This window comes from Labrus mixtus, chromosome 19, assembly GCF_963584025.1.
Source record: "Labrus mixtus chromosome 19, fLabMix1.1, whole genome shotgun sequence".
NCBI classification, from domain to species: domain Eukaryota; kingdom Metazoa; phylum Chordata; class Actinopteri; order Labriformes; family Labridae; genus Labrus; species Labrus mixtus.
Window position 1 is genome coordinate 7477158 of NC_083630.1, and position 15061 is coordinate 7492218.

General features: G+C 42.8%; 1 protein-coding gene across 1 annotated transcript; it reads left to right on the top strand.

The window, feature by feature from the left end:
- The first annotated feature begins 602 nt into the window (after nt 1–602).
- Nucleotides 603–14831, top strand: slc22a17 (solute carrier family 22 member 17). Its single transcript, XM_061064266.1, has 10 exons — nt 603–1113; nt 2155–2706; nt 6855–6958; nt 8728–8882; nt 9222–9387; nt 9947–10062; nt 11141–11246; nt 11426–11649; nt 12293–12404; nt 12614–14831. The coding sequence occupies exons 2-10, from the start codon at nt 2233–2235 to the stop codon at nt 12888–12890; spliced, it is 1734 nt and encodes a 577-aa protein (XP_060920249.1). The 5' UTR covers nt 603–1113; nt 2155–2232; the 3' UTR covers nt 12891–14831.
- Nucleotides 14832–15061: the final 230 nt, after the last annotated feature.

Consider the following 15061-nt stretch of genomic DNA (forward strand, 5'->3'; position numbering starts at 1 on the left):
GGTGTTCTGGGGAGCTCATTGCTTTCTTTAAATTCATATATGTGACATTACTTAGATCTAGGATTGAGTATGGGATTGTGGTATATGGATCTGCAACAACACAATACTTTATTATTTTATATTATACTTTATAATTAGAAACGATTTAGGTCCATAGCTCTTTGAATATGTATTGGGACAGTTAAGTCATCTCCAATAATTGCACTTCAGGTTGAGGTATATTTGGTATGGGATGCCAAGGACATCAGTTTAGCTATTTCATGGCCACCAGCTCCAATGTGGATGTTTGAGACAGCTGAAGTAGACTTGGAGTAACTATGAAGGAAAGGAAAATAAATGTTGATTTAGTAAGTTTTATGAACACATAGAACAAAGATAATAGAACATATACAAGTATAAACAGATGGATTTAATGCCTGTTAAATCATCTTTGATCTTCTTTTTTAGTTGAGAATAATGAGGAGGATTAAAGAATGTGAAGAGTAGTCAAATCCAGCAGATGGCAGTAATGCAACAGCTTGGATGCTGGCTACCACTGAAACCTAAAGAAGAAGAAGAAGGAGAAGAAGACGTCGTTTTGACGACTTTTGCCGACTTTACACGAAGTGTGCCGCCGCCGGCGGAGCTGTTCGCTCGTTCAAACAGGCTTCTCCCCAATGCAGCTTCACACCCGCTCTTTGTCCACGGTCGACTGTGTGTCCCTTTAAGATGATGTCGGACACTATAATGCTTCATTTATTTATTTATTTAGTGTAATGTCAGCAGGCAGAAACCCGGACTAAACAATATCGTCCATAAGCAGTGACGGTAGGAAAAGAGTGTAGCAGCCTGCGGGGCATCCTCTCATTTCCAGCGACGGAGGGCTAACAGGAGTCCAGTGTCCTTGTTTGTGTCAAAGGCAGGACTGCTGTTCATCAGAGACTACGACACTTCTCCGGGACGGAAATGTCATTGGATGTAACATACAAAGGAGACTGGAATCAAGGTGTAGAAGATATACGGTGACTGCGGTGAAAGTACTCTATCTCCTGTTTCACCTCGCAATGTTTTGGATGTTAGGAGGAGACAACGCGAAGTAGGGATCTGGCTCTCATTTAAAACCATTTTGGAGGGGTAAGTAACAGTAGGAAATATCCGTTTCGAAGCACGGCAGATGTTATAATAACAGCTGTGTGTCTGTCCAGTGTGCCGGGTCAGGTGTGAGTCTTATAAGTCCCTGGCCCTGCTCCCTTTACCTCCCGACATTGTTGTTTATTCTCACACTGCTGTTGTGTTTCTTTGTGAGTTTGCACTTCCACGGAGACTAGCCAAACCCTGCGAGTTACATTCAACACACGTCCTTCTCCCCTTCGTGTAAAAACCTCTTATGTAACCCTGGGGGGGTATTCCTTTTTTTTTAATTTTTTTTGAGAGACTTCCTGGCCCTGTGTTAGGAAAACCCAGCGACACTGGCTGCTATGGGAGCACCATGTGCACCGACAGAGGAGGCTGCTGAGGAAAGCACAGGCTGTCCACATTCCAGCCCTCAACTGGGAGCACAGAGAGCAGCCTGTTTTAACAGAAAGGGAAGGAGAAAAGCCCCATCATTTTACCTATTTCATGTCAGGTTTTAGAGGGAGTCTTTACATTTACTTTTACCCAAATGGGTACTGACAGCTTATAAACAACAGAAGTCACTGAGACTCTCTGCAATTACTTCTTTAAAGTGTAGGGCAATGCACGCCAAAGCCTGCAAAGCAAACAGCAAATTCATTAGCTTGTGTTACATTAAAAGTAGGTTAATAAAAACTGGTACGGTATGTACAGTAAAACTACAGGAAATAGCTGAATAAGCCCAACACCAGGTCATACACACAAGGGGATGTCATGAAGTTTCTTGATTTTTAGCCTATAACACAAGATGCTCAGTTGATCCTCACACGTCCTGCGGCTCACATTCAAGAGGCTGGAACAAGTTATGGCTTTTGCTTGAAAGAGTGTCTAAATAGTTGCTGATCCCCTTTGAGTACCTCAGTACACAGATGACTGAAAACTAAAGAATATTTTCATCTGCTTTTCCTACTGAGTATTTCAAAATGTCGACTGTTAAAGGTTAAAAAGCTTACTGGATTTTTAAACTATGATATAATGCTGTGTCCATCTTTCCTTCCACAGAGCTCTTCGGCTCTCCTTCCGTGCGCCTATAGGGAACAACCCTCAACACACACTTTCCCTACAGCTCCACCTTTAAAGATGACCTCCCCAGACTCTCCTCCTCTGGTCTCCCCTTCCCCATGCCCCGCTCCCCCTCCATCCCTCCCTTCCTCTCCGGTGCCCTCCTCCCCAGCACCCTCCTCGTCCTCCCTGCCCGCCCCGCCCTCGCTGCCACCCACGGGGGAAGTGATGGTAATGGCTCTGGGACGGAAGAAGCAAAGGGTGCTGATCGCTCTCTCCATCCTGCCCAACCTCTTCCTGGCCTTCCTGCTCTCTTCCGACCCCCTAATCACCCTCTCTTCGCCCCACCACTGCCATCTGCCGGGGCCCCTGCCATCGCCGGAGGTTCTGAACGCCTCCCTGCCGTGGGAGAAGGGTGAGAGGCCCGGGGACAGCGGGGGCCTGTCCCAGTGTAAGCAGTATGTCAACGGCAGCCAGTCAGCTGTGGTGGACTGCCAGGCCGGCTGGGACTACAACGTCACAGAGGGGCTAAGGAACAACATTGTTACAGAGGTAAAGCCCCAGCCCCGGATCCTCCTGAGCTCTCTAATTATGGTCCTGGCCTTTCTCATTGTTTTGGCCTTCTGATGAAGGGCTTCCCCTTTTTGTTTATGTATGGATTCAGGATCCTAATTTGCTGAAAAGAGCGTTTCTTTTTTTATCCCGCGTTGCTCCACAGGAGGCTCTTGCTGAGCATGCAGCCTTCAATTTTTTTGCATTGTGCTGCAAAACTTTAATACAGCTGCGCAAACTTTTACCCCTTGAGTTGGACAGAAGTTCTTCTGTTCTCTGAAGCTGTAAAGGAACAAACCAGTGTTTTTATATGGGTCATCCTTTTCACTCGAAATGGCTTTAAAGACAGTTAAGCCCTTTACCATGCAGCCAAAACGTTTAGGACATTGTATACATCATGAAATCAGCTTTTAGAGCCGTTCATCTGGATAGTGTGTGATCAGTTACAGCTTTTCCTCATTTTTTCACGTTAAGTATTGTTGTGGTTCTGTGGAGACTGAAGTTGTTGTGGAAACACTTCCTCGTTGACACGTTCAAGAAAACTCCAACGTCAGAGATTTGGGAGATGTCCTGTGCCGTGTTAGCACACAAAGCTCCTGTTTGATCTCCGGACTGAATCTGTGTTTTAATACTTATGTTGGAGGAATTCATACGAGACGGAATTTGAGGATGAATCCATGAGCAGTGTGTGGCGGTTATTGTGCTACTATTACAAATGATTACATAAGAAAAACTAACAAAGCTACGCTACATTATGGCATGGTCTCTCTCATACACCCTCAATCCCCATGCCCTTTGTTTTTCCTTTTTCTTTTCTTGTCTTTGCTTGTAAAGTAGGTGTTCAAAGTGTAAACATCAATATGATGTATTACGTTCCTTTCTTTAGAAGCAGGTGTTTTTTTGTTTTTTTTTAATCCTTTGTAAGATAAGCAAGCATAGATAGCCCTTTATGTCCACAGTGTTGAGAGGAGGGTTGTGTATCTTCACCCCATTCAGACATTAGACTGCTCCAGTTTCACACATCCAGCTCTGTTTGCAGCTCTTAGAGCAGTGATGGGAATAGGGAATGGGAGTTGAAGTTGTCTCTCACGATGGAATCATACAATATGCCTCCTAGTTTACAGATTCCTTTAATCACTGACTATTTTGCTAATTTTTAAACAATGTGTCGCGCTAATGTTTAGGCTGCTGGATCTTGAAGGAGGATAAATGGTACAAAATCTGGGGCGTTGTGTATCATTGACAATAGCACTGGTGTATCAAGCTGATCAATTCGACTGGATATGTGAAGACTTTCCAGATCAAAATGTGATACATCACCTGAGGCATCACTATGAGTGATGAAAAAAACAGTGTGGAGTAGTGGGAAGATCTCTGAAGCCTTTTCCTCATCTCTGCTTGCAGCTGGAGGCCAGATGCTTCTTTTCTGTAACACACAAGAATCTCTGACCTGAGTGTCACTCCTCTAGTTTTTATTGTGGGTAAAGGTTTTGAAAACACAGGCCATAATATCACCATGTTGGCTGCATACATTGTGAAACTGAAAAGGAGAATTCGACTCTTTGAAGTTGTTGGCTAGACTTTTTTTTTCTCGAGAATGACAAGAGGGCTGTGAATCAAAGTTGAACACTCAGTGACCGATTCAGAAATGGAAGTTTTACCTGCGTCACTGTGTCGACCTGAGGTAGCTATGACAAAAAAAAAAAACAACAACATTTAAGCAAATTGTGTGACATGTCAAAGGTTAGAATTCCTCAAATAGCTGACTAAGTAAGGCGCTCACAACCAGACTCCAGCATAGATGGAAACAGAGTAAGCACACTAAAATCAAATGTGTCCTGTACACTGGTTGTGTTAACCTAGAAGTGAACGGCCCCTTTAAGTGCCTTGCTTACAAGTGTGTCAATGACTGTTAGCAGAGCAGGGATTTGGACACTTCAGGGATCTTTCCAGCTACACAGAGGATTTGAACCTCCTTCCACAACGCTGCATCTTTGACCCATTCACTGTAATTTGTGCTCTGTGGCTTGTGTGTTTCCATTTCTGTGCCTACTACTATGGGAACCACACCCAGGCCTCCAGTCCAGCGGCACAAGGGCAGTTGGCCCGGTAATCTACCCGCACCACTGCAGCAAGCCGAGGATACATAAATTCTGCGAAGGGAGTCATTTAGTAGGAGCGTTGTTATGGACGTACGACATGTATAAGCATCGTGACGTTTGTGTTTTTTGATTCACAGTGTACTTACAAAGCATGATCTGAGAGCAGATGTAAAGATCGTGGCTCTTTAGTAAGGTTTGACTCAGGAAGAGTTGTTTGCTGTCGTGGTGATGTTTTCCTCCCAGTTCTTCCTTTTCTCTGCTGAGCTGGCAGTCTGTTAAGAAGGAAACACGCAGCCTCTTATTAACTTTGCCTCTGCCGCTGATCAATACACACACAGTGTCCCTCACTCATAACTGTCAACATGCTGTCACTGTATTGTTGACAATGTGACGAGTATACACCAGGATTTCAATTTTTTCAGCCCTCAAAATTTGTTGTCGTAACAATATCAGTGTAGTGCCTATGCCTATAAAGTTTGGATGTAACTGGGTGTATTAGGCTCTTGTGGGCAATAATGCACATGAAAGGAAAAGAAGAATATAGTTGCTTGTTTCAGTTCCCCAAAGGCACATGCCTGATTGGTGCCTGAGCGTCATTCCCAAAACAAGTCTGAGCAGTTTACTATCTGGTTTGTATGCATTTTCCCTCCTTCTGTTGTCAAAAGCATTCCACCCGTATGAACGCCATGGGTTGCTATGCTGCCCTTTAACCGGCTAGTGTGCAATATTGTGGCTCTGTGCCTTCAGCAATAGGAACGCCTGATATTATGTGACAGGCTTTTATGTTTCCGTGCACAGGCTCCAATTATGCAAGGCCTTTTTATCACTGGCTCTCTGCTCTGCCTCTCTCTAGATCATTAAAACCATTTGGCTCTCAGTGGCCGGTAGACAGCCACATGAGCAGAGCTCAGCTGTTAATGCAAATCAGCGATTTGGCTAAATGTGATTGAAAAGTCGCACCTGAGAGCAGATTTATGTCTTATGATCTTAACAGGCTTTACATGTGGATGCACTGTTAAGTACGGCCACAGAATCATTTGTTATTCTATTCAGTAAGTGAATGAATCACAATGGAGTCTGCTTTACAGTGTGTAATAAATGGACTCCACTTTACAAATTGTGTTATGGGGTTTTTCCTTGAGTCTTTTGGAACTCTGTACTGCATCATAATCTCTGCAGCTTATCAGCCAGTTATCTCGCTTGCTAATCGAGGCCTCACCACAACTTAGGATAGATAATTATTAATCACTGTGAGCAGAAGGTGCAGCCAACGTGTTTTTACATGCAAGGAAAAACCTTTGCTGTCTTTTGAATCAAAGCAAAAATTATTGAGTAATGTATTTGCCAAAAGCAAATGTCTTGATGAATCAGTCAAGCTAACATTCAATGTGAATGCTTAGTGAACTGGGTTTAACATTCTGGCTTTGGGATTAATAAAAACATGCAGAGATGAAGGATGAAGAAGAAACAGCTACCATTTGTCTTTTGGTTGTCTCACAAACTGGATATGTAAGGAGCGGCTGAGGCTCAGTGGTAGAGTCGGTTCTCTCTCAACCAGAAGGTCAGGGGTTTGATTCCCAGCTCCTGCAGCTACATGTTCGATGTGTCCTTGGGCAAGGCACACAAGTTGCTCCCGCTGCTCTGCCTGCGGCGTATGAATTTGTATGAATGAGATTAGATACTTTTGATGGACACTTTACACAGCAGCCTCTGCCGTCAGTTTGTGAATGGGTAAGTGTGACCTGCGGTGTAAAAGTCCATTTAGCATTTACATCTGAATTACGTCTTATAGGCCAGTTGTACGCTGAGACTTCCTACTCTGTATATCAAGCCCAATAAGCCTACTTTCAAATAACCAGTTTACTGTCGAGTCTGCTTTCCAGTCGTCATTTGAGGGTTACAATATTATGATCTCTTCTGCAAAACACTTTCTTTTTACATTTTATATTGTGTCACACGTAGTTCTGTACAATGTTTATTTTTGTACTAACCTGCACAGAAAATAACTGGCAGGCGTCTCTCTTCCTCCCCCTTGTGTCTGCGCAGTGGGATCTGGTGTGTGCTCAGTACTGGCTGGTACCAGTGGAGGAGGTGTGTTTTATCCTGGGGGTCCTGACTGGCTGTCTTGGCCTGGGCTATGCCGCTGACAGGTAATCATGCTCACACATACAAACACACACACACACACACACACACACACACACACATAAGTGTGTCTTGTTGCAGCACCTTGTGGGGATTGACAGATGGCTAGATAGTTTAAAGTTAAGACTGCAGCACAGAAGTACAGTTTACAAGTTGATGGTTCTATTTAACAAGCTTGTCAACATGTGCTGCAGCATCATGTTCCAATACGACTCAATCTATGTATGCAGACATTCAGGCTTTCAGATACATTTGTTCCTTATTCAGCAGTCTTTGTCCACACTCTGCAGTTTTACTACCTCACATCCAACACACACACACACACACACACACACACACACACACACACACACACACACACACACACACACACACACACACACACACACACACACACACACACACACGCACGCACACGCACGCGTACACAAAGGAATCCTGTTTGGTTTGGTACAAACAAAATAATGAACCCAGATACCAATGACTACACATGAGCAATACATGTAATAAAAGTTAACATTAGAGAATTCAAGGGTTATTTCATTATTTAAGTTTCTTTTTTTGTTGTTGCAAGATCTGAGGATCTCATGCTCAGAAGTCCACATTAGGCAAACCCCATGCACCTCAGATTATAGACATAATGGATCCAGCCTGTGTTATGAGATTGAAAGTCACACAGGAGGAGCGGTAGTTTGGGGAAATAGCAAGTGAGATAATGCACAGTTAATTAGCTAACAGCCTTCATTAATTTGCTGACCAATTGAGCATAGCATCTGTTTGTTAAGGACAGGGAATTAATTTAGCCTCTTGGGCGGTAAAAAGAAGTAACAGTGCTAATATGCAGATTGGAAACGAAGTGCCACACACACATGCAGCTGAGTCACTGATCAGGTTGTGACAATGCAGTTCATATTTCCTTTTTAGTAAGTGTTTATAAAACATTTATGTATTTGAGGGTTCTGATTACGCTCAGTTGGCAGAGCAGGCATCTCGTGTACAGAGGCTACAGTCCCTGACATACTGACTCCCAATCCTTAGGCAGTGTTTTCTTTTACATTAAAAAAAGGTCTAAAAATGCATTAAACTACATTATGATGCTATAAATGTTGATATTTCATGCAGTGGTTTTAGGTACATTATATATTGATTAAATGTCACTTTAGCCTTTTCTGTACCCCTCTTGCTGTTAAAGGTCACATATTATGCTACATACCCGTTGTTTTTCTATTATGTGTCCCTAGCCTGTCAATAAACCTGCTCTACTTTTTAGAAATTGTGTGCTCAAACAGGCCGTTTGGAGATTATCCCTTTGTGACATCACAAAGTGAAGTAACCCTCTCCCCGAGGGGGGTGACACTCTCACAGCTAGGTGTTTGTTCTGACCTCTGAGTCCGCCTTCCCACTGTAAACAATTGAGCATGGTGCAAAAAGCCCGAGCTACTTCCACTTCCGGAGAGGGGCGTGGTCAGACACAGCTCATTTACATTTAAAGGTACAGACACAGAAACAGCCTGTTTTGAGCAGGGCTGAAATAGAGGGGTTTATAGACATGATCAAATACAGGATCAGAGTGGATTTAGAACAAGAAACTTCACAGGCATGGTTTGGGATGCTCTGAGACTTAATTATACTTGTTGAAAAAGAGAATAATATGTGACCTTTAATATTTTTTAGTAGCACATGTATGTGTTGCTGTTGCTCATGTAGATTGGGATAAAAAATTCCACATGTTGAGGTCAGATCGTTTGTTAATACATCTCTTTTTTTTCTGCAGGCTGGGCAGGTCCAAGACGTTGCTGACCTCCCTGACCCTGTCAGTGGTGTTTGGGGTGCTGGTGTGTGTCTCTCCATACCCCTCCATCTTCATCGTCATGCGTTTCTGTTTGGCAGCAGCTAGTGCCGGAGTATATCTCACTTTGTACATCACCCGTGAGTTTTCAACACTTGCAACACACACTGTTTTTGTTTGAAGTCAAAACAAGACTTAAGAAAAGAGTCCACACCTCTGTGAGACAGTAGATTATTTTCACTAATGCTTTGAGCTAAATGCTAAGGTCACCATAACATGTTCACAGTGATAAAAGCAGATGTAATCTATTAATACCAAACATGAGTCTGATAGTTTTTATGTTTTTTTATTCTTCATTATGAAGCAGCTGTTGTTGTAGTAGAAGTGAAATAGTTTTTACCGTCCATAGTTTGTGGTTCACTTCTTCAGGGAAACAGTCTTCACAGTTACAGTGGGGTTATAATGTGTTTGACTGTCAGGTCTGGAGCTGTGTGAACCATCTCTGAGGCTGGTGGGCACCATGCTTGCTGGGCTGATGACTGTAGCGGGAGAGCTGCTGCTGCTGGCCGTCGCTCTGGGCTGCCAGTCCTGGAGGGGCCTCCTGGGAGCTGGTGCCGCCCCGCTAACACTATTTCTCAGTTATGGGTAAGAGTATAAAAGTTAGCATCTTTATGTTTTCTTACCTTTCACTGTTCGACTTTAGTTTTGATGTTTACGACTTCATTTGTACATTTGTTGACACTGGTATGCACTCTGTGTTTAATTCTGAGCAGCTGCAGGAGAGAACAAAGGACCCTCACAGTCTTTGATAAAGTGTCTGGATGCTACCTGACATTCTGAAAGCTTTGTTGGATCATATTGATCTTAATCCCCAGGCCTCATTGAGCCTTTCAGCTCATGTCAGAATGCATTAGGGCTACTTTGTTTAAGGTCGCCAGTCAATCTAAGACCTCTGTTACTAGATTAGCCATTTCAGCAGTTTCAAAAATCAAATTAACAGAGATTAAAGTATGATTACCAGCATTATCGCAGGTTTTTAATGAGAATAGAAGATTAGAGTGGATTACAGAATAAATAATTCTGTTACTTTGTGACCCATGTTGCTGAAGGAGATAATCTCCAAGTGTTAGTGTTGCAGGAGGATAAAGGTCTGCTAAGATCAAAGTGTGAGCCTGATTTATGCTTCATATTTGCTCTCCTGCAGCATTCCAGGAGTATTTCCAGAATCTCCACGCTGGCTCCTTCTGTCGGAGAGATCTGCAGACATGAACTCCTTCAGCGAGAGACGGAACTCCAACAGAGACGACGAAAGCTTCACAGGTGTGTGCTGTGATTAGGATTACATTCAGGTTCTCTCCATTGAAATGAAAGCAGCTATACCGTAGTTTGATACAGTGCTTAGTAAAATGGACATCATGCTTTATGGTGCCTCCATTATTTATGGTCTACTTATTGCAATGCATTTCACATCCTAAGTACTCCATCACAAACCACTACCAAGAGCAGCCATGATGGTCAATTATAATTCATGATTTATTAAAGATACACATTTCCTGCAAAACTATGGAATTATAGTGCACTGCACTTTATTGCAGCAAAAATCTTTGCTGAGAAATCACTGCGTTCTAAAACAGTTCACATGTAAACACACCTTTTAAGGAAGTTTTGAACATGGCTTAAGTTTGTTGTCATTTTCCAGACAAAGGAAACGACATCACTTTATTTTACATTGAAACTCTGGCATCACTTATTTTAGATTTTAGAGATGAACACCAATCATAGATACAGAGCATGTGGACATGCATTGTAAATAAACATGTCTTACAGACAAGATGTTCACTCAACTGGAAAGTAACTTCTTACTGAAAGAAACGCTGTATGACTAGTGAATAAATCTAATAATAACGGCGCATATCTGCGACAAAATTAGCCGATGTCGATAGTCACTGGATATGCTAATATTGAGAGATATTAATGGCTGGCTGGTTAATCGGTCAGGCTCTAAAATAAACACAAAAATGACAACAAACAACTCTTTCATTGTAAATAACCAGCAGGGTAACCCCCTGAACAGTCAGCCTGCAGTGTCAGGAGCTGCTCGGCTGCAGGAACATCTATAATCACTTATTGATTTATTTTTCATTGTGTTACATAATCTATCAGTTGTTTCTAAACAGATAATGAATCTTATATAACTGTAACTGGCCATTAAACTATGAAGGAATTGTAATGGTATTAACCTAGCTTGTGTACTCTTTTACATGTTTATTCTAAGATGAAACCAGTTTAGAAAACCAGTTAACATTTAGTTATTGATTTAAAAAGACAATCATGTCTCAGGTGTTGTTGAATTCAATTTCAAAGAGAAGACATGTTTTCCCGTGTTTCCTCGTTGCAGAGCTGGATTCAGAGCCGGCACCTTCCTCACGCCCCCACCTGTCTTTCCCTGAGCTCTTCCACAGCAAGAACATCTGGAAGAACATATGTGTGCTGGGCTTCACCTCGTAAGTCATGGCGCACTCTTTGAGTCGAGTTAGCAACACTGCAGTATCCAGCGAGTCATCTCACTTCTGTTAGGCTTCGCTGTAGAGACTTGTTTCATCATTATTCTCCCACTCTGAAGCACACTCTGTTCAAAACCAGTTCAGCCATGAATGTTTACCCTTTGTCCTTTCTCCATCAGGTTCATCTCACACGGCATAAGCCACTGTTACAGCTCTTTCCGAGGTGACGTCAGAGGCACAGCCCCAAGCTTCTATTGGACCTACCTGCTGTCCGTGTGTGCAGGCGGTGGTGCCTGGCTGTTGCTCTGGGTTACTGTAGACAGGTTCGGTCGCCGCGGCATCCTTCTCCTCTCCATGACGATGACGGGCCTGGCCTCTTTGATCCTTCTGGGACTCATGGAGTGTAAGCAGGCCTTTGTTGGCTGCACAACATTGTTTCCTCTGAGTAAATCCCGGGTCACATGAAGGAAGCTATTAATAGTCTTTACCCGTGAGGTGGACATGTAGACCCCCGTCACTTCCCCATAAATCACCCCCAGTTGTTGCAGAAACATTATTTCATGCTTGTTTAGGGTTAAAGCTCTTGTATCTTCTAGCTAGAAAGGGTAGCAGTAGTTAAACTTTTTTTTATTTGATGTTAAGCTTATATCTGTTGTCATATTACATCATACATTTAGCACTAACTTCCTAAATAGTGGGCTTGTGCTTTTTCATGAATTACGGAAAAAAAGGTCATCTTTGTTCTGAATGACATTCCACGTGCCTCTTTTTACAGCATGCTTTACCTTTGTAAAGCTCAGTCTAAGTCTCCCCCTTGTGGCCCGAGAGGGGTATGTCACTTACTTTATGTAGGACACTGCAGTGGCAGCAAAGTCAATAATGTGTCAGATGCTGTTCTAAAACCATGCATCAGAGGCGGAGAGGAAGCAGCGCTGACCTCTGAGAGGTTACTCTCTGCTCTCTGTATCTACCCCTCATGGCAGAAAACGCCCCCCTCTGAAAGGTAATCCATAATTACTGACGCCTGTCCCTCCTTCTCCTTGTAGATCTCAGTGAGACGGCCATCACCGTTTTCTCAGTGCTGGGTCTCTTCTCCTCTCAGGCCACCGCCTCGCTCTGCATCCTCTTCACTGGAGAGATCATGCCCACAGTCATCAGGTAACATGAATACTCCGTCACTGAATTCCAGTATTATTTTGAATAATTAAGAACATTTCAAACACAACCTGTCCCCTCTGAAGTTGATTATGAACATGTATTGAGTTGTAGACGCATTGGAGTTTTGTGAAGTTGGACTGAAGCATAAAAATGAAATGGCAGCATATATGTGATTTAACTGACACTGGTGACACTGGTTTTGTCTGCAGGGGCACTGGTGTGGGCATAGTGCTTGCTCTTGGCTGTGTGGGCCGCCTCAGCTCTCCGCTCATGGACCTTAGGAACCATTACGGTTACTTCCTGCATCACGTAGTCTACTCTTCTTTGGCCCTGCTGGCTGTGCTGTCCATCCTGCTGCTGCCAGAGAGCAAGAGGAAGCCACTGCCCCAGTCGCTGGCCGACGGGGAGCAGTACAGGCGCCCCCCACTGGGCCGGAGGAGGAGGGACAATGTGCCTCTTCTGGCCACACCCAACCCAGAGACCTAAGAGACCCTGTGGAAAGAGTGAAAATGGGCTGAGCTCTAAGCGCTCTCTTTGTTTGCAGAACATTAACATCTCGCATGTTCATGCAGGGGAAGATAAAGACAATATAGAGCAATACAGACACTTAAAGAGGGATGGGTTGAAGAGAGTTGCATTAATGATGGTGATGAACATGATCACACACACACTAAGCTTCCTTACATATCATCTTCTTGTCATTCCAAATGCAGGCGGTTGGGTTGAGCTTTCATTCTTCCTCATGTCCTTCTATTTCCAGCTTTCTAGATGTGTGTAGTTCTGACTCACAATGTTCCTGCTGTGATCAAGGGAAGTCTTCACTTTTCATACAACATCCTCCTGACCACACTAAAGGTAGTCCTCCACCATGTAACACACCAGCATTCATTGCTGCATGCAGTCCTGCTGTGTGTCCACTAGAGGGATGTTCCTACTGACACTCCAGACAGAGCTGACCTGGAGATGTAGCAAAAATAATACTATAGTTGTTCTAACATGCGTAGAACATTTTGTGACAATAAGAGCTCCTGTGTCTCCGATCTGGCACTCCAAGCAGCGATGGACCACAGGGCTGACGTTTGTGGTAAGACTCGATGGAGTTGCAGGTGTTTAACGCCTTGTACATACTCTAGACTTTAGTTTCTTCAACTTCCTGGGGCATCTGAGTGGAGCTCATGCAAAATGTGTGGCTGGAAACTTTACAGTACTGTATGCTATGCAGTGTGGAAGTGGCGCAGAGAACTTGGATTCTTTTTAAAGATGATGCTGGTTAATATGACCTAAGTCTTCAAAATTAAAGGGACAGTTTATTAAGTGTAAAATCAACTTTTGTTGTTACTCACATCACAGGCTCAAAACAAAACAAAAGGAGGCCTTAAAGTAGAAAGTTCTTCAAACTGTAAACCCAGTTACTGAATCTGGCCTGGAGCCAGTCCTATTTATCTTTAATTTATGGTGTTATGAAGCATACACAATAATTTATCCAGAGGCTTGGCATTATTTTAAACATTATGCTTAATATTGTTAAATTGATGCTAAAGATGATGCGGCATGAAACAAACTGTCTGACGTCTCACATCAATCACAGTGAAGCAGTCCACTGACACGACATTCCTATCTGCATGTTTGGAAGCACTGAAGGGCTTGTGTTTTTTTTCTGTATTTTCTCAGAAGCTTAGAGTTAATCGATACCTCTTTAGACGACCAGTCTCTGCTGTAAGAAAAAGAAGACGGGTACAAAAACACTACAACAGAAGTTGTATAACCAGGCACATGTATTTTTTGTCAAGTATTAAATTGGCAGGGTTTGAAAGAGGTTGTCTTGTTATTTTGCCTGTACTGATGCTGTCAAAGGGCCCTATGATGACTATACTCCATAAGGTTTGAGTGGGAGTTAAAGAGGGCCCTGGAGCTTCAAATAAGCCCCCGACTCCTCAACCACGCACAGAGGATCTCTTTTTCTTTTAGCTTTGATATTTTGAATGTGTTGGCTGATGCCATGTTATGTACGGGACAAGTGAAATCATGATGGAGAATTAAAAAAAGCATGTTGGTTTTAATACTTAAAAAAAAAATCCCAGCTTATGTGTGTGTGCTTGGGTAACTCTTTTTCTCAGATGTTCATGGGTGTGTGTTATAAACAGGTAGAGGGAGATTTCTTTTTTAAATTTGGACTCTGATATTGAGTAGACTTTAAAAACGTTTGTGGACACTATCCTTTGCTTTCGGTGTCTTCCTCTGTCAACCTATGGTAGTTTTTATTTCTATCTGTATTTTGCACTTACACTGAAGATTATTATCACTCTGATTAAGTTGACACCAGTATTATTATCTCTGACAACACTGATGATCTGTTAAGTGATGACTGTAATGCAGTTAACTCTATAGCCTGATTTCATGTCAAATAAAACGAGTAAAACAAATCAAGTCATGGACATTTGTTACAGAGTAGATACAGTGAATCATGTGAACTGCTGCACCTGAAAAACAAAATTGAACAACTATAATACTGAGTTTGCATCTCTCACTGCAACTGGTTCAGATTTTTATTGTAAAGATTTATTTTTGCATTTTTTTGTTTCTTTTTTGGAGAGAGGACAGTGGATAGAGTTGGAAACCAGGACGAGAGAACGAGAGAGAGAGAGAGAGGGGATACC